This window comes from Odocoileus virginianus, chromosome 31 (genome assembly GCF_023699985.2).
Source record: "Odocoileus virginianus isolate 20LAN1187 ecotype Illinois chromosome 31, Ovbor_1.2, whole genome shotgun sequence".
Lineage (NCBI taxonomy): Eukaryota > Metazoa > Chordata > Mammalia > Artiodactyla > Cervidae > Odocoileus > Odocoileus virginianus.
The window spans coordinates 22,254,715-22,280,470 of NC_069704.1; the positions used below are offsets into that span (position 1 = coordinate 22,254,715).

Genomic DNA, 25,756 nt, shown 5'->3' on the forward strand with positions numbered 1-25,756 from the left:
GCAACAGTCACATGCAATAAAAATGGAAGAGAACAGACTGTGGTTGCCAAGCGGGGAGAAGGCAGAAGGGAAACACTGGGAGTCGGGGATTAGCAAATGCAAACCTTTATACAGAGAATGGATAAGCAACAAGGTCCTACACTATGGCACGGGGAACTATGTTCAGATCATGTGATAGATCATAATGGAAAAGAATTTTTGAAAGAATATATACATATAAAACATATATAACTGAATCACTTTGCTGTACAGTAGAAATTTACAAAACATTGTAAATCAACTATATTTCAATGTTTAAAAAAAAAAAAGAATGAACGTGGGCATGTGAGGGGAACCTTGAGGAAACCTATCTCATTAACTTTCACGCTCAATCATGCTACATCCCAAGCCACCACAGCTAGAGGCAGCTCCCGAGAGAGGCTGAGCACATGGCATCTTTCTAATCTACCATGAGATGACTGGTTACCCGGCCCTCAGAAGGGCCGATGAGAAAAGACAAGGAATTATCCATCAGCTGAGTGAGGACAAAGGAATGGAGTGAGAAATGGCATCCAGTACGACAAAGCACAGCCTAGGCATTGCCTCTCGTTTCTATGCCAGATCTAGAATTTACTTCAGCATCTGGGGTTGGAGGTGGAGTCCTATTCATCCTAAATGAAGCTGGGCAGGCTGCTTGCTCACCTGAGGGTGTGGAAATCAATAAATATGACTATGTTTAGCAAGATGAAGGTAACCCTGGGCATCCCCGGTAACACACTGCAGAGTGGGGAAGTGCGTCACTCAGAGGTCTTGGGATTGCCCAGCCGCCTCCATGGAGACACAGCTGAATCCCAGCTTACACTGCCGCCAGCAGAAACCCAGAGCTGAGCGTGTTCACTTCCTTGGTTTCCTCTGGCCTTCAGAACCAAAGTTCTCTTGGTTCCAGGACAGCTACTCATGCACCCACTTTCCCAGCTGAACGAACTAACAGTCAAAGAAACTTAAATGACAGACAGTGTGGAAAAACCCAACTACCTCAACAAAGTTTGCCTCAGTAAGCTTCATCACCCCCACCTCTGTCAGCCAGGACCCCGCCACACTGGATGTGCCACAGATGCACTTCGTCACATCAACTCCATGACAGTCTCAACTGTGAGAGCCTCCAAAATAATGACCCGCTAAGAAATTAAAAATACTATCAATTAAACCACAGCATGTGACAATTTCAAAGATAATAAATGTGAAAATTAAATGTGGGCTGTAGAACCAACAAAATACAACATAAGAGAAAAAATGGGGCAAAGGGACATTGATAGGAAAGTTTTGCATATACAAATACACCTCTTTTTAACTCTAAGTAAATCAGTTATTTCATGCATTTTCCTTCCTTCCCCCAACAAATAAAAGGTAATTTATAACAGAATTCAAAAGACCCAATTCCAGCTATCACTCACTTGATGAACTTTAAAAGTGGCCAGGATTTGTAGACTGGTGAAGACTTTATACAAATGTGTTTCACAGGGACCCAATAAAGCTGGAAACGGGAAGCCCTTTCAAACAGTCACGGTTTGGGGGTTCTGGGCAGGGCAGGGCCTGGGCGCCCACAGACCTGTTTGGAGTCCGGCGTCCGCAGGTTCAGGCTGGCAGTAGAAATGGTCAGGGAAATGCTCATGCCTGCAAACTGGAGGTTGCTCTTGCCCAAGATGCTGGACAACATTTTGCTTGGAGGCTGTGAAATAAAGAAGCATTATTTTAGCTTTCCATTCTCTGGAGGTTGCACTGTCAGAGAATCCACCCTGTTCCATCCGCCACACCTCCAACCTCCACCTTCCCATCTCATCAGGCCTGTGAAGGCAATGTCCCAGAAATGAGCTGGGAGGGTGGCATCTGACCCTAACACATCAATTCTAGAGTATGCAGTATGCAAACTAAAACACCTAACACGCACACACTGAGATGAGGACCTTGCAGGAAGGTCAGAGGTGTCAGTACACCAGGCAACTAGTGTTGGGATGCGTCTCATGAAGGTCACTCATAAGCCTCAGGAAAGCACCACAGGCCACAAGTTTTGCAGCCTCAGAAACTGGCTTCATCCCACCAGGAAACTACTCAGGACTAGACTAAATGGACCAGCTCATGGGGCTGATGAACAATCAAATGGTCCAGTTAAAACTGTTGGGTCTGGGGCCAGCACAAGGATGGATAGACCCAGTTCCGCTCCAACTGGTGCATAAAACAGTCCTCCAGAACTGTCCTTGGCACAGGGACCAACTGCCCCCCCATACTTCCTTTTCAGATTAGAACATGCCCTCTTCTAAAATGCCAATGCACATTAGTTCTTAACCAGGCAGGCACTATTTTTGAATCCCCTGCCAGAGCTATTTAAAAAGAGAGATGCCTGAGGCCCACCCAGGAGATTCTGATTAAGTATACCAGAGTGAAGCCTCAAAATAGAAGTTGCTTCCCCCACTTTTGTCAAGAGAACCCTGAGAACTGCTGGTCAAGTACCATAAGACTATAAAAGCATTCCTGTTTTCAAAATTCTGGAGCCTGCCTGGTCCTCTATGCCTCCCATGGGCTGATTGAAACACAGGCTAGCACATCAAGTTGAGCCTTCATCCAAACTTATCTACCTGAAACCCAGTTACTCTGTGGGTTCACCAATGTCTGCAAGCTATAAAGCAGAGCTGACCCACAGCCCTGGAAGCAGCGGAAGCAATGACACAACCTGTCCCAGAACCTCAGCCTTGGGACAGACTCGAAAACAGGGATGCACACACTCCCCACCATTCAGTCCAGGCTTAGAAAAGTCCAGACGGTGGGCATTTAATTATGTATATACTAGACACTTAAGGAAAGAGTTTTTCTATGTTTTCTCTTAATCAAGTTTTTTTTTTTTTTTTTTTCTTTCTGGTCCAACCACCTCCAGGATGAAAAGGTCAAGGGATTAAAGGTGCAACCCCTGAAGCCAGGCGGCCTGAGCTTGAGCTCAGCTCCACCATCTCGCATTGTAAGTTCCCATCCCTGAACCTCAGTTTCTATCATCTGTAAAATGGAAATATCCAGTGGTATTCCAGAGCTGGCTTGTTCTAGCTAACGAAAGCCAATTATTGATTTTTTAGCAGTTTTATGAGCTGGTCACAAAGAGTTGGACATGACTGAGTGACTGACCAACAACAATGAGCTGGTCATTAAAAGGAGCTGCTACTTAAAATTAATTTATGTAGACTTCCAATTAAATCAATTACATTTATAAAACAAGCAATGAACACTTAAAACTAATCACTTTCTAACTGTTGCTACATTAGCTATTACCTATGCTGTTCAGGTTGGTGACTCGGTGGGAAAGCATCCACCTCCCAGTGCAGGAGATGCAGGAGACTCAGGTTCAATCCCTGACTCAGGAAGATCCCCTAGAGGAGGAAATGGCACCCCATTGCAGTATTCTTGCCTGGAAAATTCCACGGACAGAGGAGCCTGGCAGGCTACAGTGCATGGGATCACAACTAGTCAGACATGACCAAGATACTGAGTATGCATGCCCATGCTGTTCATTACATCCATTACATGTGGCAGGGATGCTGTGTTAACAGTGACCTAAAACACACTTCTTCCCAATGCCCTTTAGGGATATCAGGTTAGAGCTTGAAATTGGCCATAGTGGAGCATTTACCCCATAGAAACTGGCAAACATGACCAATTTAGTGCTTCTCAGTCTCCACCCCAAGAGCCTGTTGCTCAACTTTTAACAGCACACCCCTGAGGGCATCAACCACAAAGAGTTGCTCAAATGAAATTAATTAATGTACGGAAGAGCTGAGAAGAGCATCTGGCCCTGGTTTACAGGGCTTTGGGAGTAGACCTGGGGTGTTTACTTTGGCAACACTATCAGTTAGCCTTGATAGCTAACTGTCCTCATCAACCATATGGCAAAGAGGGAATCTAAGCTCTTTTTGTTTTTAAAAGTGGCAAGAATCATTGTCACTTACATTGTCACCGTAAGTTACCCCCTTGAAACCAACGGATGCCTCTTGGTTCCCCACTGCTCAGCCAAAAAAAAAGAAAAAAATGGTGACAAGAGCCAGGCCGTGGGAAAGAGAAACTGAACAATTGTGTGTGATTAAAGATACTGCGTGGTGACAGAAGTGGGAAAAAATAAAGGAGACACAGGTAGACAGAGAGCTGGGAGGCTGGTACCTTTCTCTTCCTGAAGGCTCCCTTGGATCCAGGGACAGCTTCACAAACCCGGCTGATGGCTTCCCTAAGAGGACAGGAAGAGAGATCCATTTTATCACATCCATCAGGATTACATAACCCAGATTGTCTACACGTACAAAAAACAAAACCAAAAATCCACACGCACTGCCTCTTAGAACCTCTGACTGCCGGTATCATAGTTCTATCTGTTGCAGTGGCCATTTCCTAAGGCTGTGATATGTATCAATGCCACACTTGCTTTTTTCTTTTTCAACATTTGGCTAAGATTCCGTTTTAGAAAATCACTGCCGTGAAGCGCTGAAGTGTACTTTTCTGGATGTTCTCTCCGTGACTGTGGTCATGGCACAAGGCCCAATCCTAATCAACCACTGCTATTGATCAAGATCCTTCTGGAGTGAGTCAGAATGTAATTAAAAGAAATTCAGTCCTCTGAGTGTTATTCCCAGCTTCTGCAGTTACTAAATATCATAAAATCAAGAGTTTTGAAAGAGGAGAGGAACTCCGGGGGTATACAAATGAGCCAGAAATGAGGCTCTGTGCAGACATTTCTAGAGTAGCTACAGTGTGCTGGGCACAGTCCTGAGGAAGGAGACAAGGAATCTAGGTACCAAGGGGGACTGACAGGAGGCCCAGCAGCAGAGCGTCTGACCCACAGGTCTGTGCAGGGCAGGAGGCATGAAGCAGTGCGTGCATGCTCAGTCATGTCCAATTCTTTGCAACCCTGTGGACTGTAGCCAGCCACATTCCTCTGTCCATAGGATTTTCCAGGCAGGAATACTGGAGTGGATTGCCATGCCCTCCTCCAGGGGATCTTCCTGACCCAGGGATCGAACTTGGGTCTCCTGCACTGCAGTCAGATTCTTTCCCACTGAGCCACCCAGGGCACCCACAGGAGCAGTGGGTGGGTGGAAAAGTAAGACCAGGTGGAGGCTGCTATAGTCCAGATGCTGGAAGCTGGGGAGAGCATGGCTCTGGCGGGTGCTTGAAAGCATGCATAGCACAATTTTGTGACTCAGCCTCAGTGAGAAATGATGAGTGATAGGCCAAGTGAGGCCTCAAAGTCAGGAGCCCCCAAAAGAGCTGGGTTAACTTATAACTCCCACATGGAAAAGGACAAAATAGTAAAAGAACATAAAAAAAAATAATAAATAGGAATTTGGAGACACATTGTGTAATAAAGAAGATAGTGGGCCCTCAGTGACATGTCACAAACTTTTTCAGCTGAATACTTCTTGCAATTATTTCTATCATCTAGAAAAATTACTACTGTCACCACAGAATGCTTTTAAGAGAAATATGACCTTGTCAGATTAAGCAAGAGACTATTAAGATAAGCTTTACATTTGCCATTCAACTCACTGTAGAGAAAGGAGAAAGAAATACTATTCTAAAAGTTCAGATGCCATAAAAACTGTAGACAATGAATCATCATGATGCAGAAAAAGTTTATTTGAAAGAAACAAATTTTTTGATGTTTATCCTTAGTCATTTATTTTAAAATACTCTTATTCTAAAAGTGGTTCTATCAAAATGATCATCCAAAGTATTTTCTAAAGGTAAACTCCTTATTGAATAGAGTCAAGTCCTTTCTCTAGAGAAACATGCATTTTTAAAAAAGTTACTATATTTTATGTTTAATTTTTTAAAAGTCTGATGCCTGTCTGCACTGTGTGTGTTGTATTAAATGATATATTTAGCTGAGCAAAGGAGTTCAGTCTCTGACAGTCCCAGCAGGCTAGAAAGACATTATTTGGTGAAAAGTTTCCAGTTAGTCATTTTTTAAATACCCCTAGTAAGCATCAGATTTCTTTTCCCTTCCACCAACATGCAAGAGGGAAAAAACTGGTCTTGGATGACAGGCTTCAAAAAAGAAATGTCAAATGTCCAATTTAGTATGTAGCTTACACATCGTCAAATGTCCTATGTAGTCAAGCCATGAAGCTTGGGCAACAGGCCTTGCTACCTATGTACCACTTTGGGAGGTGGAAATGACCAGTGAGCATTAAGAATGGGATTGTGGTGAAAATGTTGCAAATAATAAGCATGGTCTATCAAACAAATCCCATATCTCTATCCCTCCCATAGAGAGAGAAGCAACCATCTCAGGGCATGTTCAGAGACTCAACCTTTTGGCCTCAAACTTTGCAAATGTAAGACATTCTAGAAATGTCTCAGAGCTCATGAACTCAGGGAAGTCCTAGGGATCCCCCTTGTGAGCCAGCCTTTAGAATCCCTAAGGAGGTTTGCAAACCAAGCTGCTTTTCAGAACAATGCTCTCCTTTCATCATTGGCAGAAACTTGATTCTAATGACCATATTCCTCACGAGTGTAAATTCTCATTTCAATCAGGTTGATGGTATCCATTTCTGTTTGAAATAGAAATGTGACACAACTATTAATAAGTGCAATAGTTAGATGACTGAAATTAGCTTGAACTTCAAAGTCTAATTTAAATGTAACAATTTTTATTGTTCCTCCTTACCCCCTAGCAGAGTGCCTCTTGGTGATCAGTACTATTTCAATTGGTTCATTTAGCAATCATTATTTAGCCTTTGTATAAGTTCATTTAATCCTAGTTTGAGCTTCCAGTTGTGCTTTGTCCTGTTTTTAATAATGGAAATTGCATCCTAACATTCTGTCCAGTGAGATCCCATTTTGGTAAGTCAACCATGACCTTGGAGTTCAGTTAATATGAAAATGGAATGTTTGGCACCTCCAGAGTCATCTGAGAGTACAATTACTGGCTTCAATAGCCAGTCCCAGATGCTACTCCTTACTTTCTCATGATTTCACCATCGTCCCTTTTTCAGTCTAAAATTTTCATTGTTAGAGTCAGTACCTTTGAGATTTAATAACTTTTTCATTGGAATACAGTACTATATCCTTTGAAATCATGCAGCATCACCTTACTCCCTACTCACAGTCTCATTGCTGCCCACCCAATCTCCCCAAACACACACACACACACATTTTATAGACTAAAACAAAAAAAGAAGAAAAACAGGACATCTGGGTTATTTCTACACTTATCACTCATATTCTAATGGGTTGGGTATGCAACAAACACACACATATAATCACAAATTGTGATCAATTTCATGAAAAAACAAAAAGTAGAGGTATGTAGAATGTGTAGATAAGTAGAGCCTGCCACCCTCAAATATGCCTCTCTGGTGTAAGGATCATTTTGAGCTGAAGGCAATTGAGAAGAAGCAGATACAAGAAAAGCTTCCTGCACTTCCCCTATTTGCCTAAAATTAGGACATGAATTTTCAAAGGCATTTCTTTCTCCTCTCTACGAGGAAGGACAACTGGAGACAATGCTGTGTGTGTGTGTTAGTCATTCAGTCATGTTGGACTCTTTGTGACCCAATGGACTGTAACTGATGGCCTGTCCATGGAATTCTCCAGGCACGAATATTGGAGCGGGTTGCAATTTCCTCCTCCAGGGGTCTTCCTGACTCAGGGATCAAACCTGGGTCTCCTGCACTGCAGGCAGATTCTTTACCCTCTGAGCCACCAGGGAAGCTGGAGACAATGCTAGACCTAGATCAACTAAGAGATGCACCAGAGGAATCTGCATAGCAAACCTTGCTACTAGCTCTTATCTTCCATCAGTTTCCTCATGCATTTTATCTTTCCACAATCTGTTACCCTTAGAAACTCACTCTTTTCCCTTGTGCCTTGTCAATTCTGTACAGATCTATTCTTCAATTACGGTATAAGCCCAAGTTCTAACCACTTCTTTGAGTTACTCAACGCTGAGTTTCACTGTGTGGATATGCACTGCATGCTTTAATCAACAGTTCATCTTTCTCTCATTAATCTGTCTTCTCTTAGTCTAATTTTAGGGTCCCAGGCAAAGAACACAGGAGGGTAGAGCACAAAAGTTTTTCCTCCCCTATGGAATAAATGTGGTAATGTTTATCAGTTGAGGGGAAAAGTTACCCAGTGGGGAGCATTTAAGTGCCTGGGTAACCATCTAGGAAAAAGTAAGTTGAGTTCCTATCTTATATTTATATAAATATGCAAACAGATCCTAGATGGATCACAAATTTAATTTGTTTGTGATGAAACCATAAGAGTACTAAAAGAAAACCAGGAAGATTTTTTTTAAATCTCTTAGAATGATACAGAAGCCATAAAAGAAAATATTGACACAATATCATAAAACTTCATGCACAAGAAAAAAATGGCAATATTTCACAATCAAAGAGATAACTATAAGTCAATAAAGAAAACATCAAAAACCCAATGGAAAATGGATAAAAGATAGGAAGAGTTCACACAGGAAATAAATGGCTCTTGAAAATATGACAAGATTCTCAGCTTCACCATAGTAAGAATACAAATTAAAGACTATACTAAAAATCAACTTTCACAGCCAAAGATTTAAGCTTGGTAAGACTTTGTAGGTAAAGTACCTGCATTAATGAGAATGTGTAAGTTGGTATAACCTCTGTGGGAGCAGACTGGCCACATCCCTGACAAAACAAAAGACACAGAGACCCTTTCAACCAGCAGTTCTACCTTCAGGAATGCATCCTCTAAATACACTCAGAAACAGGACAGAAGACTTATATACAGCACCACTGATTGCAGCAAAGTCTTTAACATGCTGATGGGAAAGAATGTCTACCATGGGACCAGTTCAACAAATTATGGTACTGCCATTAAATGAACTATCAATAGCGTTGTTGACAGTGCCCTCTCCACTCTCACCTCCCTTTTCCTCCTCAGCTTTCTCCAAGTCACTCTTGTTCACACTAACTGTCCCTGCAAAGTCGCCAACAACCTCCCTGGCACCAAATCGACAGGTGATCTCCTGTCTTCACTTCCTTGACATACTTCCTTTTGTTGACTCCTTGCTTCCACACACTTCTGACATGCTCCACCCTCTTGAGTGTTCCTGGTCAGTTTTTCTCCTTCTCCATGACTCTACCTCTAAATTGTAGAAAGCCCTAGGGATCTATTCAGCCCAACTCCTCTCTGTCCTCTGTATAATCTGGACAAGTAGATGGTGCAATCTGAGAACAAATTTACTGCCCAAACATCTTCTGTCTAAATCCACTCAGGCAGCCAGCTCCTCTCTGGCTCCTGATGAAGCCCTTGGACACACCCCACTTCCGGTCAACTCACTTCCAGACAAGAAAATGTCCTCAATCACTTACAACTGACTCCATTTTCCTATTTCCAGTGATTTAAAATGTTTAGTCTCAGTGTAATAGTGAAAGCCTGGAACATCATTTAAAGTTAGAGCTCTTCTCCCTCTGTTAGCACTGCCTGGAGCCCAAAACCTTCTGGTGGCCAAGGAAGAAGGTGCCTCCTATCCTCTGGCCACAGCTTCTGGTTTCTTGGCTGGGATGGGGGTCTGGGGATGCATACAAAGAAGTCAGGGACCACTGAGGGTCACTGTTAGGCCCAGGTCTGGGCCCTCAGGCTAGGACTGAGGGTTTCAGCAGACTCCTCTAATAGGCACACTCATTGCTTCTGAGGCAGAGTACCTCATGACAAACACTGGACTGGATGAAGAACAAGCTGGAATCAAGATTTCCAGGAGAAATATCAATAATCTCAGATATGCAGATGACACCACCCTTATGGCAGAAAGTGAAGAAGAACTAAAGAGCCTTTTGATGAAAGTGAAAGAGGAGAATGAAAAATTTGGCTTAAAACTCAACATTCAGAAAGCTAAGATCATGGCATCTGGTCCCATCACTTCATGGCAAACAGATGGGGAAACAGCGGAAACAGTGACAGGCTTTATTTTGGGGGGCTCCAAAATCACTGCAGATAGTGACTGTAGCCATGAAATTAAAAGATACCTGCTCCTTGAAAGAAAAGCTATGACCAACCTAGACAGCATATTAAAAAGCAGAGACATTACCTTGCCAACAAAGGTCCATCTACTCAAAGCTATTGTTTTTCCAGTAGCCATGTATGGATGTGAAATTTGAACCATAAAGCAGGCTGAGCACCAAAGAATTAGTGCTTTTGAACTATGGTGTTGGAGAAGTCTCTTGCGAGTCCCTTGGACTGCAAGGAGATCCAACCAGTCCATCCTAAAGGAAATCAGTCCTGAATATTCATTGGAAGGACTGATGCTGAAACTGAAACTCCAATACTTCAGCCATCTGATGCGAAGAACTAACTCATTTGAAAAGAACTCAATGCTGGGAAAGATTGAAGGTAGGAGGAGAAGGGGATGACAGAGGATGAGATGATTGGATGGCATCACTGACTCAATGGACATGAGTTTGAGTAAACTCACAGAGAGGGTGATGGAAGCCTGGCTTGCTGCAGTCCATGGGGTCACAAAGAGTTGGACATGACTGAGGGTCTGAACTGAACTGAACTTGCTTCTTTGACAGCTCCATCCTCCTCTTCCAGGAATAGTTGGTTGCCTGTGCTATGAAATAGCACACACCTGCCCCTACTAGCATCACACCCGTGGAGTAACTCCAGCCTGTTGCTGCTGACACAGCCCCATTCTTTAGCTGAATGCTTTCTATCATGGATTCAGAAGGCTCATGATCCATTAGGGTGCTTCCTGCACACAGCACCTTCTATCAGCTATAGGTAGTTTCTCTCCAAACACATTCCCTCCTGCTTAAGTTCTCAACGTTGCAATTCCATGGATCTGCTGGGCTGCCCGAGCTCCCTGTGACACATGCCAAAGTCTGTGTCATCTTCTCAAAGACCATTACTGTGTCTGAAGCAAGAGGAAACCATCTGGCCCCGTCCACATTAGCAGGGTAGAGACCATAAGACACAGGACTCTAGCCAGAGAAGTCCTCTCCATAATTCCCAGCATCATTCATTCATTCTGCCTTCCGGGTGAGTATTGGGAAAACAACAGCAAAGAAAGTTCCACACCCATCTGTGGTGATCCCACACCTTAGCCCTCCAGCAGTGCTGGAGCCATGCCCTGCCTGGACCTCTGCTAAACAAAGGCAGAGTCCAATTTTACTCTGTGGTTACCTCTACCTATTTCTGTCCTCAGGTATCTTATTATCTCTAGCTCCAAAGGCCTCATTTGTCTTCATCTCCAGCTTCAACCTTTCCCAGGATGTTGGTACCAGGATTTTATAGACAATTACCACATCCAGTTGCTATCTCAGCTTATTGTCTAAAGTTTTCTCAGACTTGGTTTCAAACAAAGCCTTGATTGTCCCTACTAAAAGCATTCCTTCCCTGGTCTTCCCATGGTAGAAAACAGGACCATGGCCCAAAGATCTACCCCCACCCCACACCCAGGAGCTGTCCTTGATCCTCCCATGCCACACCAAATCCATCAGAGCTCTGACCACCGTGGAGAAGCAAGACAGTCTACGTTCTCAAGAAACCTACAGAGCAGAGGAGGAGACCAATGACTCATGGAATACTCTAGAGAAAGCAGTAGCCAGAGCACGTGCACTGTCAACTACCAGAAGGCAATTCTGTCTTTCAGGGAAGCAAAAACGCAGGTACACTTTGTCCACAGAGAAGCCTCCATGCTAAAGGAGCTGGAGGCCAGGGGTGGTAGAAGATCTCAGGAGAAAATACAGATTGGAAATGGGATCAGAGAAGCGTGACATGATGGAAATAGAAGGGGCAGCCTTATGGAGCAATGGATGGTCTGGGAAATAGCAGACTGGTTCAGATTTGCAGAGAGCTGGGAGAAAGAAACAGATGGGTTTAAAATTCAGATCCAGGCCCAAGAAGTATTCAGAGGTGCTCTGAGGAGTGACAAACAGAGGCCTTTTAAATAGGGCTGATACTGGCCATTATCAAAAAATCTAAAAACAGTAAATGCTGGAGAGGGTGTGGAGAAAAGGGAACCCTCTTGCACTTTTGGTGGGAATGTAAACTGATATAGCCACTATGGAGAACAGTATGGAGAGCTACCATATGACCCAGAAATCCCACTACTGGGCATATAACCAGAGAAACCATAATTCAGAAAGATACATGCACCCCAATGTTCATTGCAGCACTATTTACAACAGCGGGTACATGGAAGCAAACTAAGAGTCCATCAGCAGAAAAATGGATAAAGAAAATGTGGTACATATGCAATGGAATATTAACCATAAAATAGGAATGAAATTGGGTCATTTGTAGAAACATGGATGGACCTTGAGACTGTCGTACAGAGTGGAATAAGTCAGAAAGAGAAAAACAAATATTGCGTATTCACAAGTATATGTGGAATCTAAAAAAATGGTATAGATGATCTTATCTGAAAAACAGAAATAAAGACACAGACGTAAAGAACAAACATATGGACACCAAAGCAGGAAGGAAGGGGTGGGATAAATTGGGAGATCGGAATGGACGTACATATACTATCGATACTACGTATAAAATAGATAACTAATGAGCACCTATTGTACAGCTTAGGTAACTCTACTCCATGCTCTGTGGTGACCTAAATGCCAAGAAAATCCAAAAGAGGGATATATGTATGTGTGGAGCTGATTCATTTTCCTGTACAATAGAAACTAACTTGACATTGAAAACCAACTGTACGCCAAAAAAAAAAAAAAAAAAAAAATTATTTAAGAAAAAAGAAACAGGGCTGATATGATAGAAATAAAACTGAATGGACATTAACCTAGCAGCAGACAGAGGGAACTGAGAAACAGCAGGCAGGGAGACGAGCCCAGACTTCTGCAGTGAAATGACAAGAAAAAGAGGCGCATTTGGAGAAGAAAACTCAACAGACTTGCCTGATAGTGGTGAGTAGAGCTAAGGGTGGGGCCACAGACAGCTCACTCTCACAGTTAGCATGGCCCTTCATTTCCCCCAAAGACGCTTGAAAGCGGCCCATTATCTCCATCGTGAAGCCATGAGACAGGCAGGCAAGGTATGAGAGCCAACACCCAGCAAGGATGGGGCCAGGAGGCTGCCAGTCAGGGTTAGAGGGCACATGGGTGCTCAATGTGCCAGGAGGAGAGCTTAGAGCAGCTGGCTTCTTCCTAGCTTCATCCATGCAGATGGGTGGAAATATCCCAACACCTACAATCTAAAGCATCACACAGCATTAAACACAATATTAGGCACCAAAAATAACCTCCAACTTAATTTGTCAAAAGAAATTTCACCACAACAGGTCAAAAGCACTTAAGTTTTCCAACAATAGGTATGTTGCAAGGAGAAACAGAGCCATGGATTTTGAAATCTCTATCACTTGAAGAATCAGTGAGATACCAAAGCGAGTTCCCCAACTATCTCAGTTTTAGAGAGTCAACCCTGCCATCGTTATCCCAACATTCCCAATGTTTGTGATTTGCCCCAGACACACGTACATAGTAGGTGTCAATAAATACTGGTTGCTGATTACTAAAGAGATACAAAAACTAGTATCCTATAATTTCTCATTTAAGATAAAAGCCCAACAGAAAAGTAGAAAAGACATTCCTTAAGCACCTTGATATCTCCAAAATGAAACATAAACCTTTGAGATTGCTAAAAATGTCTGAACCAAAGAAAAAAGCTCCCTGAGACAATATTAAACCTAATATTCCTAATGATTTAAATAACTAAAGTCTGCTCAAGATCACTGGTGGTGGTCACAGACATCTCTCGCTGAGATGTTTTATTTATTTATTTATTTATTTATTTATTCTTATGAGTACTTCCACTGAATTTTCTTTTCCCCTTTAACATTCTAACTGGTGGGTTAGAAAAAGTGCTCCCAATTCAACTGCTTCAAGATGCTGATAAGCCAATCAAAGAGAAAGGTACACCTCATAATTGCTCTTTTTGGACAGGTGCAAGTTTATAAAAAGCCAAGTTCTCAGGTAACCAGGATGAGTCCACGACCCACACTGTGCTGTAGGCAAGGTAGTCCCGCTTCCCTCTGAATGCCAGCCACCAAGACGTTAAATGGGGCTGCCCAAAGGAGCGTGGACTCCACAGACCTTGGAAACCCTGCCTATATCTATCTTTAATGCCAGCTTTTAAAAGAGGTTCATCTTCTGAGATCAAATACCACAGGCTCTAAAGAACTCAATGCCACTGAAACCTGCTTCCTTACAGCACAGCAGAAATATAGGAGAAGCAAGCAAACCTGACCTCAAAGTCTCTGACCCTTTGGATACACATACCAAAAGCAAACCAGTCAATTCTAAAGGAAATCAACCCTGCATATTCATTGGAAGTACTATTGCCAAAGTTGAAACTCTAGTACTTTGGCCACCTGACATGAATAGCTAACTCACCAGAGAAGACCCTGATGCTGAGAAAGATTGAAGGCAAAAGGAGAAGAGGGTGACAGAGGATGAGATGGTTGGAAGGCATCACTGATTCAATGGACATGAACTTGGGCGAACTCCGGGAAAGAGTGAAGGACAGGGAGGCCTGGTGTGCTGCAGTCCACAGGGTCACAAAGAATCAGACAAGACTGAGCAACTGAACAACCACCAAAAGCAAAAGGGGACCTGACATATTCCAGGCTTTGTTCTACATGTTTCAAGGAATGTGTGCATGCTCAGTCACTTCAGTCATGCCTGACTCTTTGCGACCATATGGACCGTAGCCTGCCAGGCTTCTCTGTCCCTGGGGATTCTCCAGGCAAGAATACTGGAGTGGGTTGCCATTCCCTTCTCCAGGGGATCTTCCTGACCCAGGGATTGAACCCCCGTCTCTTTCAAGGTGTGGCCTCATTTAATCCTCACACATCCTTGGCAGATAGGACCACTGATGCTGGTTTTATAGTTGAGGAGATGAAGACAGAGTATTTAAGCAAAGTGTCTGAGATCACACAGCTAGCAAGCTCCTGAGCCTGCTTGGAATCCAGGACTGAACCCTCAGCTCCAAGACCAGATCACATGGGAGGTCCACAGAGATGGTGCATTTTCTGAACCCGTCTCTCTCTGGACTTCAGGAGAGTCCACCCACATGTTCCTCAGCAAGGTCACCAACTGACTCAGAATCTTAGCATCTTCACCATCTCAGAACTACATAAGGCCTTGGAAGTCCTCAGCACCATTTCTAATCCACTGCGGAGCTTGAGTGCTGAGCAAGATGGGGGCCGTGAGTAAAAAAACCAGGTGCCATAATATCCAAAACCTATGGAATGGGTAAACAAACCATATTTGGAGTAAAATTGTGCTGGGAGTGAAGAAGAGCAGACTAGGGGTCCACACAGAACGTGAATGAGTGTGAACAAAGTTATATGCATGAGGGAGGTCAGACAAAAGAGAGTAAGTGCCACCTGACTCTGCATATATAAAAATTCCAGGAAATGCACGCCAGTCTATACATGATGGTGCTCTGTGTGTGACTGGGAGACCACAGGAGGAGGAACAAGCCTGTTCCCATACTCCCTGGGAGAAGCCTGGGTCCAAGATTCCCAACCACGTCTGGTAAAGTCAGGACAGGTTTCCATCATCAAGCCTCTCTGTGGCTCCAGTCTTGGCTGCACTGCCTAAACCTGGACCAGACACCTGCTCTTCCTTCCCTCCATCCTCTGCATTCCCTTTCCTTTGTAAAATGGCAGCTACAGCGTTGTGGGGGTCCCTTTGGCCAGACACTAGGCTGGGCTGGCCGTGCTCTCTACCGCACTGCAGGCTCAGAAGCCATTTCCCAGTGAGATCTTCCCCTTTAGGATCCTGTGGGTGGATGGATGCAGGTCTTGGAGGCAGCAGCTAAAAATAGGTTTAGCCAACAGGAGGATCCCCAGTGCAGCCCTATTTAACAGTCCTGAGCCTCACACAGACACGTCCTCTGTCATTATTTTCTGTATATCATGACAGTTTGACATCTTAAAGAAACTCTCTAGCTGGGGACAGACCACTCCTCTGGGATTAGCTGATTCTTTAGAGAGAGCAAAGGGCCCAGTGGAGAGACCGATGACATGCCGATGAACAAATTCAGAGCCAGGCCTCCTCTCTCAGGCCCCTGCACCTCAGAGGCAACATTCCCCTGCCTCTCTCATCACCAGACTGGGTGCCAGGCGACTGCTATAGCTCAGAGCCCACAGGAGTTATTCGAGCTAGCTAAGCTGGCTAAGCTGGTCTAAACCTTTTCCTTCTGTCCTCTGTCTCCTGCTTCCTCCTGTGCCTCCTGACATCAGGGTTGGGGGAGCGCATGCCAGCCTCACAAAAACTCAGGGGCTGTCTCAGTCTGACACCTCCTCCTCTACTCCTGTGGGGGCCATCTCAGTGAGCTCCCCCTTTCAGAGCAGCCACTGGGGGTCGAAGGGGGAGTGAGGAGGAACCCTGGGGAGCCCAAGGGTCAGAGAAGGGGAGGGGAGGAAGAAGTACGCTCCCGCCTCTTCCGGGGACCTACTTCATTGGTCCCCAAACATCTTCTCTGTCACCATTTTATTAATAGAACAACAGATTCTTATATAAACAAACTCCAGAAGACGAGCAGCATGTAATATAGGAAGCCAAAGTACAAATTCCTAGAAATAAAGACCACATAGACACAATGGGTTGTTTTTCTCAAAAAGATGTTTAATATCAGGCAAGAACTACAAGGCGGTCAATCAAAAGGGTGATCACAGCACCCTGTGGGTAAGGAGGCGGAGACCCCCAGAGAGGTGGGGAAGTGCAGGATTAGGGGAGGGGGCAGGGCAGGAGCCTCGCTGTGGAGAACAGGGAATTCGGGGCTCAGGACACACATCTGGCTAGACCAAGGAGGCCGGGGCACTCCAAGGGTGTGAAGGTCCCCCTCCGCAAGTCCTCAGAAAGTGCCTTTCAGAGAGACAGTACATCTGGAAAGCAAGAGAGAAAATCTGGTTTGATTCTTCCTCATGTACAAATGGTGTTAATCTCACCCCTTCCTATGGGAGGCACCCATCATGTGGGTGTTTATTTAAACAAGCGACATTTCCCTTCTCTGATCATTCAACAAACTCTGTGCATCACAGGCTGTTCTACTTGGAGGGAGTTCCCTTCTTAGCCCTCTTGTCTGATTTTCTGTCTGTATTTGCCTGTTTCTATGTAGTGTGAAAACAAGTCCCTCTGATTGATTTTGCAGAAAAGAAAGGGAGAGGGAAGGAGATGGGGCTTGAGGGAAACATTAGGAAACAATGAATAAACTTCCAAAAAAATATGCTTGGGCAGCTGCCTGTGTGTGAAGGTAATTCTCAATTTAAGGGGCAGAGCAAGAGGGGACGGGAGCCTGGGACCCAGAAGGTGGATCTTCAGGGTCCCTGCAAACAGGGACTCTAAGCTGTAGGAGGGGGCTCACACGAACACACACACACACACACACACACACACACATACATATATGCTCATTCCATGGGGAGCCAGCACCCCAAGAGTAAGGAAACTGGCCTCTGCTGTGTGTCTTCACACCCCTCATCTTGCTGAGCTACCACCCCTGAGATGTAGCCACCATCTTTCCCCTTTGGAAAAATGAACTAAGATAAAATGAATTCCCTGGGAGCTTAGCTGGTAAAGAATCCACCTGCAAAGCAGGAGACTCCTGCTTTGCAAGAGACCCCAGTTTGACCTCTGCATCTGGAAGACCCACTGGAGAAGGGATAGGCCACCCACTCCGGTTTCCTTGGGCTTCCCTGTGGCTCAGACGGTAAAGAATCCGAATGCTATTCGGGAGACCTGGGTTCAATCCCTAGGTTGGGAAGATCCCCTGGAGAAGGGAACAGATACCCACTTCAGTATTCTGGCCTGGGGAATTCCATGGACAGAGGAGCCTGGCAGGTTACAGTCCATGGGGTCTCAAAGAGTCAGATACAACTGAGTGACTTTCATTTTCACTTTCAATATGAATTCAGTTCAGAGAAGGTACTTAATTCTTCCCAGAATCACATTATATTAGAAGAGTCAAAATCTGAATTAGATCCTTGGGGCTCCACAGCCCTGAGCCTGCTTAGAGGCGATGGTGGGGAGGCCCTGGCCACCTTAACTCACCCGATGCACTCAGTGACCCAGGGACTGCCTGCCATCAGCCACTGTGAGGAAGGAAGCAGGCACCTCCACGGTCACACAGGAAGAAGGGACCCCAGCCTCGGGTATGAGATCCTGCCCCATTGCCACAGCCCACAGTGACCAGAGGCAACACCACTGGCTATGTAGCACTGCTGGGTGATGCTGGGCACGGCCCCAGAGTTCCAAGCTTTCATCTCTTGCGAGGATGCTCAGCATTCCAGAGTTGATCTCTGCACTTCAAAAGCTACCCAAGCACATCATCGGGTCCACACACAATCCCAGGAACACACACAATGGGTGGGCACTCAGCATTGATGAGCCAGGTCAGGTAAGAAGAGAACCTTTAGACCCAGCATCTCACTTAGATCACAAGAGGCAGGGGGGCAGACGTTCAAACCCCTGTTCATTTCGCTCTCCTTTTGGGGTGTGGGGAGACCAAGCAGGTCATCTGAGACCACAAGGCCAGCACTGGCCCTGGAGTGGGGCTGGGCCAGCCCTTCCCTCTTGAGGGTTGAGCGTATGCAGAATAACCAGACCCAGTGGGCGGTGGGGATGGACCCAGAGAAGAGCCACCTGCATGGGATGGGTTTAGAGCTGATACAAGAAGGGAGGCCAAGTGCGTGGAGTGTGGAGGAGGAAGGACCACATCCAACCTCATACCATGTGACAGGACAAAGGCCTCAGAGAAAGGAAGGACCACGGGCCTTCAAGTGCAGGGTCAGAGTGGGGAAGTCCTTGGCCACTGGGCACAGGCTGACCCTCCAGGGGTCTTGGTGGGCTCTCCATTGAGAAGGGTGCCATAGGAAAGGGAAGTACAAGCAAAGATGTAGAAATGGAGAGAAGGGCGGCTGGGCCCAAGTGGACCAGGAGGAGCCTGGAAGGCAGCTACTGAGAACAGAGGGATGGTCTGGAGCAGGACCTTGGACAGGAACCAAAGAAACAGGCAAGTAACCCACAAGGTTGGTGTTAGGAACATCATGGGACAAATGATGTTGTTGAAGAGACATAGGGAAAAACTACCAGGAAGTAAGATGAAGGTCTGGTAATGTAGAGACAAACAAGAAAGACTCTTTTCCTTCTGATAGCAGTGAGCACATAGAAATGGGAATGGTGGGATGGGGTGAAGGATGGGGAGCCCCACGCACACGGATGACGAGACAGGATGGAGTGTAACATGTGGGGCAGTGCCTGCATGAAGACAAGCATAAAATGTCATCACAGGACATAACGAGGTCTGAATGAATGTCCCCAGACACAAAGACATAATAGTATTAAATGCAAATTCTCTCCAATGCAATAAATTAATTTGATTATAATTGTAATCCTAATGAGATCTTTTTGCACTCAACAGTATGATGTTAAAATGCATAAGAAAGTTCAAAACTTGAGGGAAAAGAAAGGCTTTAAACAATAAGACTAATGAGGGGCAATGCCTCCTACAAGATCAGAAACAAGGCTATACCATCACCAAGATCAGGAACTGTAGGCTATTGGTACACAGAAGACAAATCCGTAAGTGGATTGATATAAGATGCAGAAAGAGAGCCAAGGGTATAAGGGAATTTACTAGATGATAAAGTGGAATTTGGGCTTCCCTGGTGGTTCAGTGGTAAAGAATCTGCCTGCCAGTGTAGATGTGGGTTTGATCCCTGGGTCAGGAAGATCCCCTGGAGAACGGAATGGCAACCCACTCCAGTATTTTTGCCTGGAGAATCCCATGGACAGAGGAACCTGGCGGGTTACTGTCTATGGTGTCGCAGAGAGTTGGACACAGTTCAGTTCAATTCAGTCGATCAGTCATGTCCAACTCTTTGTGACCCCATGGACCACAGCACACCAGGCCTTCCTGTCCATCACCAGCTCCCGGAGTTAACTCAAACTCATCTCCATCGAGTTGGTGATGCCATCCAACCATCTCATCCTCTGTCGTCCCCTTCTCCTCCTGCCTTCAATCTTTCCCAGTATCAGGGTCTTTTCAAATAAGCCAACCCTTCACATCAGGTGGCCAAAGTATTGGCGTTTCAGCTTCAACATCAGTCCTTCCAATGAACACTCAGGACTGATCTCCTTTGGACTGGTTGGATCTCCTTGCAGTCCAAGGGACTCTCAAGAGTCTTCTCCAACACTACAGTTCAAAAGAGTGGGACACAACTGAGTGACTAAGCTCACACACACAAGGTGGAAATCAACTCAACTGGAGATTCCGTTTGGGCACTTGTACATTATGAGAGGTGAAATAAAAAATCCAGATGCAAAAAATAAAGGAAAATATTAATAATCATTAGTGTGATCTTACAGTGAGGGGAATATTGTGCTGCAAAATACAATTATGTGTGCAAAAAGTTCCCCCAAATTGACAAGAAAATGAAAAAGAACCCAACAGAAAAATAGGCAGGTGACGTAAAAGCAATTCATTAAAAAGGAAAGGAAACCAGCCGGCAAATATGTGTGAGAAGGTGCCACCTTTCTGGGACACAAAAACCTCAAAGGAAAACAACAGCACCATTGTTTTGACCATAAAACTGGTAAAATTAACATTAAGACTCGGTGCTCAAATGTGTTAAAAAAAAAAAATGTGGGTGGGGGGGCTGTATTTATAAATTGCTCAAAATGGTGTGAACTTGAGAGGCGACCCTGCAACAGCCCCATGTCGAGGAATCCCAAGAAAACCCGAGCTCCAGCACCAAGGACAGATTCTCTGTGACCTTGCAGGGTGGCTTTGTCCAGAGAACAACAGAAATGGGAGGAGCTAACTAAATTGGCACGTAGCCATAATGACTTGCAGCCATTAAAAAATGAAGGAGTCAGACCCAGATCTACTGACTTGTTCATGGAGAAGGCAAACTGCAGAAATCAAGGTGGTATCAATTTGTTTTTAACAAAAAAAGTGGGGAGTTACTATGTGTGTGTATGTGTGCTATATATATGTGGTGTGTGATGTGTGGTACATTCATGTGCATGCAGTGTGTGAATGCAAAAACAAGAAAATGTGATTACCTGTTACCTCAAGTAGCTATGTTTGGAGCAGAGAAACTTTACCTTTTCTTTCTGTACTTCTATACTGTTTAACTCAGTATAGTAAGCACCTACTGTATTAATGAAATTTTTAAAGAAAAATGTGTTTAATAGAACAAGAAATCAGTCTATGTGGTCACATACATCAGTGATTCTTCTTTTTTATTGCTAAGTGGTATTTATAGCAGGTACATACCAGAATTTGTTTATTTATTTACTGGCTGATCAATGGGTTGGGCTGTTTCTAGCTTGGGTCTATTATGAATTATAATGCTGTGAACATCCACCTACTGTGCATATATGTTTTGCTGGCTTATCTTAGAATCTTAGCCATGGACTACTTACAAAGTTCTTGGACAGTTTTTTAAATAAAATTGATATAAAAATGGTAAATTTATATCAATTTTATTTAAAAAACTGTCCAAGAACTTTGTAAGTAGTCCATGGCTAAGATTCTACACTTCCAATGCAGGGGGTCTCTGGTCAGGATTGATCCCTGGTCAGGAAATTAGATCCCACATGCTGCAACTAAAGATCTTGCGTGCTGCAACTAAGACTTGGTACAGCCAAATAAATAAATAAATACATTTAAATAACTTTTTAGGAAAAAAAACTGTTCGGCTACTTTCCAAAATGTGCCATTCTGCATCCTTAAGAGCAAAGACACACAACCACATTGCATTGTGGGCAATGCAACCGCAAAGCATTGTGGGCAATGAAAGAAGGCAGACACAGAAAACCTCATTCGGCATGACTCCATCCATGTGATATTCTAGAAAAGGCAACATTACAGGACCAGAAAGTACTGCAGTTGCCTGTGGCAGACTTGGGGATGGCTATCAACTCCAAAAAGCATAGGGAATTTGGAAGAGGGGACAAAAATGTTCTGTATCTTCTTTGTGGCAGTAACTAAATGATTGTATACAATTGCCAACACTCCTCAAACTGTACACTTAAAACAGGTGGATTTTATCTAAGTCCCCTCAATGAACTAAGGGGAACATTTATAGCAACAAAAATTTGTAATGAAATAAGAAACATGGCCTACCCTTGGTGCACACTAAGGTACATATCCAAGAGAAATGCATGCATACATTTCTTGGAAGATATGCACAAAACCACACATAGCTTCCTGTGGTATCACAGTCCCTGGGTACCATTCATCAGCAGAAAAGAACAGACAACAGCATGAATGAAAGTTGAAGAAGAAATGACGAGGGAAAGGAAAAAGACTGGCACGAGGACAGGGTATATCCTTCTTATGAGAAGTTCAAGAACAGGGTGGGAGTTTACTGGCTTGGGAAGCCACAGAGAGAGTTATGGGGTCTGGGAATGTTCTAAGTCTTGATCTGGGTGTCAGCTATTCAGTGTATGCATGTGTAAAATTCCAGTGAGTTATACACTGAATATTTGGACACTCTACTGGAGGTATGTTGTATGAATACTTCAAGGAATTCATTGCTAAACACCAACAAAAATGAAAATTCAAACAACAAAACCAGTCAGCAGGACTGGAATGTATTTTGCTACATTAGAACCCACTGTCATTAGGACCCACTGTAGCTTCTGAAACTAGGGAAAAAAGTGATGAAAATTTTGGAACAGATTTTTAAAGGAGAAACTGGAGGAGGAAGTGTTGCTTGGCAAAAATTTAGGGGTCAAATGTGACAGTGAGTCTCTGTGGTTAAAGAATCCTGGGGAGAGCTGAGGTGGGATGAAAGGAAAGTGAGAACATAAGAGTCATTTTCAAGAAGAGCACACACAGGTTGAAGACACTGACTCTGAGTCTGGTGACAGGGTAATGTTATTATGAAGGTAGGAAGATTGGAAAATTAATAACAATATCCACAACTAATACTTATGGGAATGTTTGTTCAGTGGCTGGCCCTGTTCTATTGATTTTGAGCATATTAATATTTTAATATTATGATTCCCATTCTATAGGTGAGAACCTAAGACCAGAGAGGTTAAGGGGCCTATCTGAGGTCAAACAACTGGGAGGTGGCAGTGGGTAATGGATCTAGTTTGCATCATAAGCCCTGGATGTGGGAAGAAATTTGACAAGTTCAGACTGGGGCACCTGGCATTAAGAGTCACAAAAAACATCCATTATCTATGAAGGGATCAAAAGTGAACTCACATGCGAAAGGACTTTGAGATAAAAAAGCAAAACACTGTTTTTTTTGTTTTTTCTGTTAAAGCCACAGTGATGTTAATGTATGGCAGAAGGCAACACAATATGGTAAAGCAATTATCCTCCAATAAAAAAAAGAAATAAAGAAGTTACAATGAGATGCCAAGTCATACCTATCAAGATGACTATTTTTAAAATAAAAAATTTTAAGTAAACTGAAAATAGTTAAGTGTTGGCAAAGATGTGGAGAAACTGGAACACTTATTCATTGCTGGTAGGAAAGTAAAATGGTGCTGCTGCTGTGGGAATTGGTATGAAAGTTCCTCAAAAAATTAAACATAGACTGACCACGAAAGTGTTGTGAAAATGTAATTGCTCAATCATGTCTGACTCTTTGCGACCCCATGGACTCTAGCCCATCAGGCTTCTCTGTCCATGGGATTTTCCAGGCAAGAATGCTGGAGGGGGCTGCCATTCCCTTCTCCAGGGGATGTTCCTGGGTCTCCTACATTGCAGGAAGATTCCTTGCCATCTGAGCCACCAAGGAAGCCTAAAACTGACCATATGATACAGCAATTCCATTTTTGGGTATATATACAAAAAATTATATATATATACACAAATTATATATATATGTGCATTGTACATATATATGTACATATATGCACACTATATATATAATTTGTACATTATATACATGTATAAATTATATATAATTTATATGTACAAATTATATATATATGAGTGTATATATATGGGTGTACAAATATATGTATATATATATATATCATATGTAGGGATCCACATATTTGTACAACCATATTTATAGCAGTATTATTCATAATAGCCAAAAGGTGGTAATGACTCAAGTATCCATTGACTAGGCAAATGGATACACCAATATGAAATATATTTAAGTGGAATGCTATTTGGCCTTTAAAAAGCAGGAATTTGACACATGCTACAACATGGATGAACTTGGAGGGCATTCTGCTAAGTGAAATCAGCCAGTTATAAAAAGACAAACACTGCATGATGTCTCTTTTATGGAGGAGAAGTAAAACTCACAGAGACAGAAAGTAGGATGGAGTTGCCAGGGGCTAAGGGTGTTCAAGCTGGTTTTAGAAAAGGCAGAGGAACCAGAGATCAAATTGCCAACATTGGCTGGATGCCAAAGCCTTTGACTGTCTGGATCACAATAAACTGTGGGAAATTCTGAAGGAGATGGGAATACCAGACTACCTGACCTGCCTCTTGAGAAACCTATATGCAGGTCAGGAAGCAACAGTTAGAACTGGACATGGAACAACAACTGGTTCCAAACAGGAAAAGGAGTATGTCAAGGCTGTGTATTGTCACCCTGCTTATTTAACTTATATGCAGAGAATATCATGAGAAACACTGGGCTGGAGGAAGCACAAGCTGGAATCAAGACTGCTGGGAGAAATATCAATAACCTCAGATATGCAGATGACACCACCCTTATGGCAGAAAGTGAAGAAGAACTAAAGAGCCTCTTGATGAAAGTGCAAGAGGAGAGTGAAAAAGTTGGCTTAAAGCCCAACATTCAGAAAACAAAGATCATGGCATCCAGTCCCATCACTTCATGGCAAATAGATGGGGAAACAGTGGAAACAGTGTCAGACTTTATTTTTCTGGGCTCCAAAATCACTGCAGATGGTGATTGCAGCCATGAAATTAAAAGACTCTTACTCCTTGGAAGGAAAGTTATGACCAACCTAGATAGCATATTAAAAAGCAGAGACATTACTTTGCCAACAAAGGTCCATCTAGTCAAGGCTATGGTTTCTCCAGTGGTCATGTATGGATGTGAGAGTTGGACTGTGAAGCAAGCTGAGCGCTGAAGAATTGATGCTTTTGAACTATGGTGTTGGAGAAGACTCTTGAAAGTCCCTTGGACTGCAAGGAGATCCAAGCAGTCCATCCTAGAGGAGATCAGTCCTGGGTGTTCATTGGAAGGACTGACACTGAAGCTGAAACTCCAATACTTTGGCCACCTGATGTGAAGAGCTGACTCATTGGAAAAGACCCTGATGCTGGGAAGGATTGGGGGCAGGAGGAGGAGGAGACAACAGAGGATGAGATGGTGGGATGGCATCTCCGACTCGATGGACATAAGTTTGGGTAAACTCCGGGAGTTGGTGATGGACAGGGAGGCCTGGCGTGCCACAATTCATGGGGTCGCAAACAGTAGGACACGACTGAGCAATGGAACTGAACTGAACTGAAGGGGAGTAAGGAATGGGAAGTGATTATTTAATGGGAACAGAATTCCATTTGGGAAGACAGAATCATCCTACAGATGGATGATGGTGATGGCTACACTACAAGGTGAAAGTACTTAATATCACTTAATCAGTCAAAAATGGCTAATGGTTAAAATGGTGAATTTTATGTTTAATAAAAATAAAAATAAAAAACAGTCACTGCTGTCAGAGCCAGACACCAAGGGCTGTGTGTACCCCCACAAGGGCCACGGCAGCAGCCTGGCATAAAAGTG

At 43.8% G+C, this 25,756-nt stretch overlaps 1 protein-coding gene across 6 annotated transcripts in view; it reads right to left on the reverse strand.

Annotated features, from left to right (window-relative positions):
- The window catches only part of SHC3 (SHC adaptor protein 3), a 183,768-nt gene that overhangs the window by 79,356 nt on the left and 78,656 nt on the right, over positions 1 to 25,756 (reverse strand). For all 6 annotated transcript variants that reach the window (XM_070459402.1, XM_070459401.1, XM_070459400.1 and 3 more), the window contains 2 exons: positions 4,177 to 4,240; positions 1,589 to 1,708 (listed from right to left, as the gene is read on the reverse strand). In XM_070459402.1, coding sequence (XP_070315503.1) covers positions 1,589 to 1,708; positions 4,177 to 4,240 — 184 coding nt within the window. The remainder of the gene's footprint in view (positions 1 to 1,588; positions 1,709 to 4,176; positions 4,241 to 25,756) is intronic.